The 4,827-nt window shown below is 37.9% G+C and overlaps 1 protein-coding gene across 1 annotated transcript; it reads left to right on the top strand.

Moving 5' to 3' along the window:
- Positions 1–1,506: 1,506 nt before the first annotated feature.
- Positions 1,507–3,026, top strand: PpBr36_02530 (uncharacterized protein; the record flags this gene model as incomplete). The annotated part of the gene is made up of 2 exons (XM_029889711.1): positions 1,507–1,630; positions 3,022–3,026. 2 exons carry the CDS (start codon positions 1,507–1,509, stop codon positions 3,024–3,026), a joined length of 129 nt encoding a protein of 42 aa, XP_029754295.1.
- Positions 3,027–4,827: the final 1,801 nt, after the last annotated feature.

Below are 4,827 nucleotides of genomic sequence, written 5' to 3'. Positions count from 1 at the left end.
TCGCTGCTAATAGCGGTATTAAACGCTGTTTTTAACGGTATTTTCTTTTTTCAATATTTTGCGTAATTGTGGAATAATAAGGGAGTCCCGGTCGAAAAAAAGCCAAAAATACCGCCATAAACGGCGCAAATCGACAAACTATCCTCAAACCTGAACCAAAATGTTCTTTGGATGGACCTACAAATACATTGCAAAGCCGCAATTGAGCCGCGAAATGGATCAATTGTGGAGCTCTGGGCTTCAGGGATGAGCCCTGAGACTAGTATATGGAGGCTTCGGTCCCCACTGCGAAGCAGGGGGGTCTAATCTGAGCACTGAGGTTAGGCGGTGAAGGTGTTTTTTTTTCAAAAACCCATATAAAATAATTGTTCGGAAAATCATTTGTGGCACCGGGACCCTTTAAGGGGTGCAGACCCCTATTTCGATTTCGGAGGGTAAATAAGGGAAACAAAGCAAAGTTTCCCTTACCATTCAAATTAAGTTATTATTCCCAAAATTAGTGTATTATTTTAATGTATTAAGTGCACTTAAGACCTGTAATTATAGGCCCTTATAGCGTTAGTTAGCTCCACACCGCAGTTAAACTAATGCCTAAACCCCTGTTAGCAACCAATAATACTAACAATAGCCATATAAAATATTTTAACACCCGCGGGTTTTTAAAAATTTCGCAACCATTATTGGCCATTTTACCCTTCCTCCGCGTTGAAAATATATTGAATCCGTTGTAATGAACACCCCTTCGCGTAACGATGCGCACGAACGAACGGCGGAAAACGCGGTAAATTAATTATTTTTTAACAAAAATATAAATTATAGCGCCGTCATTGGCACGCACCTTGATACCTCCCCGGGCCCGGCCCGTAACTATCGATCCATTATATAAAGCTGTGTAAATTTAAAGAGCGCGCTATAATGCTCGACGTGCGCTTATATGCGCGGAGAACCGGCGTTAATTAATAATATTATTATTACTACCATTATTGTTTTATTTACCAGGTTTCTTCGCTACTTATACCGGTTTAATAATTGTATTCTGTATTAATATTTTCAAAAGTGGAGTTTTAACCGTTACTTTTACGATATAAAGTAAGACTTATAACAGGTGGTTTCTATCTATAGAACGCTTTATTTTTACGATGACTCAAATTCAATCTTAGCCAATCGAAATGGGTGGGCGGTGGATTCTGACTATAATGGACCAAATATATGTTTATAGCATTATGTCTTTTTTCAAGAATGTAATATCTTTTACGTAAAAGCCCGCAAATATTATTATTTTTTCCCATGAAAACCACAATAGCAGATGTTTATAAGAGAAACCGCCGGCGCCATTTTGTACAGAAATTCCTTTATCTTACACCACCGTAAACATACATACACATATACACATTTATACCTAAATATACACTTTTCACCATTTCGTGCAAACCACCTCTTTAACTGCTTATTTCTTTCCATTATTTTGCAATAAAATCTCCAATATCGAGTCAAAAAAACGGCAAAATGAAGGTTTCTACCACTATTTTTACCGCTATTACCGTTACCGGCGCCAACGCTTTATGGAATGTGCCGGAAAGATATAAGACCAATGAGGAGCTTAAGAATTATTTTGTGACTTTCCCTGGTTGTATGATGTTTTGCCAAAGCTGGTGGCTAGATCCAAAAGGCGGTAAGAAAACGGAAACCGGTACTGTCCGCATAATTTGCGAAACTAGATGCAGGGCAATATTTGGCATGTTTTAACAATGATAAATGGCGTCCCCTATTTATCATGGCGCGGTAGCCCTGGTCATAGTACGCAATTGTATTTCGCCTTATTATATGTCAATTCGCTCCCAGGAGAATTAGGTAAAGCGTCAACTTTAAACTTTTACTATAATTGGATTAAAACGGTGCGAATGAGTTGTTAAGTTGACGGAATTAAAATTAAAAAGACAAGCCAATAATTGATTTTGTCCAGGTATTTACGGTGTAGATAACAATGTACGCGCGGCTTAGCGGTTATTTAAAAGCCGCACGTATCCACGAACACTTTGGCCATTGTTACCACCTGCTTTTGTGGTAGCTAAGTGGAAAATTAATTATATGATTGCCTATAACGTCGGGTACCCTCTGATGGCCACCCCCCTGCTGGCCACACTTACAAATCTAACAAGGAAATACCTACTTTTATAAATTAATTGAAATATAAAACTATCAACGAACAAAAATACAATTGTTTTCAGGCTGTTCCGGTTTATTATCCTTTTTTTCATCAGCTAAAGGTTCCAGATTTTCTATGTTATTTTCCTGCAATCCAATAATATTTTGTTTATTAACCAAAAGCTCGTTTGGATCCGGAATTACCCTCCTTTTTTTCGCCGGCCGTATTACCTCAATTGTGCTTCCAATAAACTGATTTTTTGCTGCGCGTTAACCAAAAATATACTTTCAGCTTCGATGCTTTTTTGGACTTTTGCAAATAAAAAACGTAAAATAGCGTTGGTTTTATTGGATTGGGAAAATTTTTGCAGTTAAAATCGAATATCTCGGGTCGTTTTAGGGGTTTTCCAAATAAATAAAAACGGGTCGTTAATTTTTTGGGTTGGGTTTTCTGGTATTTTATCCCTTTGTAAACCGTTATTTTTATCTTTTATAACGTTGGCGCTGCTATTTTGTAATAAAAAAAGGCTTAGAAGTGGTTTAATTGAATTTACGGGCCATAAACCCGTTATACGCCACCCAATTAAATATTTTTTGCTGTAAATGCTTTCGATCTGGCTAGATTATAACAAAAAAGGAAATTTCGTTTTCCAACAACTGTTAAACAATAAAATTGGTTAACAGATTCAAATTAACGTCGATAAGTCTTTTTTAACGGCCCAAAAACCGATAAATCCAATAATTGGACTACGTGTGACGAATAAAAGGGTAAATATTCGAATTAAATATTTTTTTGCAAACAAAAAACCATAAATTAGTCCGTTATATGTGATCCATGGCCGTCGAAAACTAATAACCGCTTTTCAGGGGTATTAGGTTAAATATACGGATTAAACACCTTTTTTAACCATTCGATAACCGTTTCGTTATTTGTTAAACCGTTTTCGGTTGCATAAAATTACCAATTATCGAACCGGCTTAAATCCGTTGAAAACCATTATTATTATACTTTTTTTTCTAAATATAACGAAGGGAGGGAGGGTAATACCCGTAACCGATATACATTCCATTATAGTCGTCAAACCCCGCGTTCCGGGCTTTTTCCGCTGTAATGGCCGGATTCCGTTAAAGCCTAATATTAGGCCGTTAAATCCTTTACCTTCTATTATACGGGTTTCGTCTATATTCCACCGATTTTCCGGTTTAATAGCGTTAATAACGGGGCTAATAATATAAAACCACCAAAATTTAATTATTTCCGTGATGGCCCCACTAACCCGGGCGTTTTCTACTCGAGGGGGCCTTTGGGTCTTAAGGACTGGATAACAAATCAAAAAACGGGTTATCCAACGTTTTCCAAGGTTTTTGTTATAGGGTAAGCCAACGGCCTTGAGACCGTTAAATATCCTTGTTGGTATTATTACTAACGTTGGGGAAGAAAGGAGGAAAAGGTATATGTCCGGGTCGTGGTAATATTTTTCCCTTTATATATTATCCCTAACCCGCTTTTATATTTTATTACGTAATACGTACTTTAAACACGAATTTATAATATAATCCGCATTCGCCCGTCCTTTATCGGGTGTAATCCCTATTTGGAGGTATAAAGGCAATCCAGCGGGCGCGTATCCTAATATAACCTACCCGTCCATTATTCCGGGCGGTATAAGCCCGTGGTCGGGTTTTACCCTTTTATTTTCGGCCGCGGTTATATCGCGGGCCTTTTATCCCCGGTTCCGTTTACGGGCGGTTATTGTAATTCGTTTTTTCCTAATTTTGGGTAATATAAGTCCGTAGTCGAATTTTATTTTTCCGCCTTTGGTTGCGATTATATCGTGGTTTTTTTATCATATTTACCGTTTACGGGTGGTTATCGCGGTTTACTTTCCTTTTATTTTGGGCGGTATAGGGCCGTAATCGGGTTTTGCCCTCCTATTTTTGGTTGCGGTAGTGTCGCGGTTTTTTTATCGTACCTACCGTTTACGGGTGTTTATCGCGGTTTACCTTCCTTTTATTTTGGGCGGTATAAGGCCGTGGTCGGGTTTTACCTTCCTGTTTTTAATTGCGGTAATATCGCGGTTTTTTTGTCGTATTTGCCGTTTACGGGTATTTGTCGCGGTTTACTTTCCTTTTATTTTGGGGGGTGTAGGGCCGTGGTCGGGTTTTACCCTCCTACCTTTAATTGCGGTAATGTCGCGGTTTTTTTATCGTATTTACCGTTTGCGGGTATTTGTCGCGGTTTACTTTCCTTTTATTTTAGGCGGTATAAATCCGTTTATTTATTAATATAATTCTTTTCCCGTAATGGTTACGGTTTTTACCTTTCGCATTTTTCCCGCGTTATCGTCCTAATCCCTTTTATTTTCCAATTTTTCCTTTATTCGAATTTTTTTCGTTCCTATTCTTTTTTTTCCTTACCATTTTATCGATTTTCCCGTTTTTTTATCGCTTTATTTTTTATTTATACTGCTTTTATTTCGTCCGTTTTCGTTTCCTGCCCGTTCCTATTTATTATTTGTATCGTTATTTATCGCTACCGCGTCGTCGTTATATCCCGGGCCTTTATTTCCTTAATCGCGTTACAAATAACGTTTGGATAAATTAATACCGGTGGTGGAAATGGCCGGCCTCCCCACCGTAATGGTTAATTACCTTCGTCGCATAATAATAATAATCGCCCAT

Source organism: Pyricularia pennisetigena, chromosome 3 (assembly GCF_004337985.1).
Source record: "Pyricularia pennisetigena strain Br36 chromosome 3, whole genome shotgun sequence".
NCBI classification, from domain to species: Eukaryota; Fungi; Ascomycota; class Sordariomycetes; order Magnaporthales; family Pyriculariaceae; genus Pyricularia; species Pyricularia pennisetigena.
Note: the sequence above shows the minus strand (reverse complement) of the source record. Positions and strands in the feature narration are given on the sequence as shown.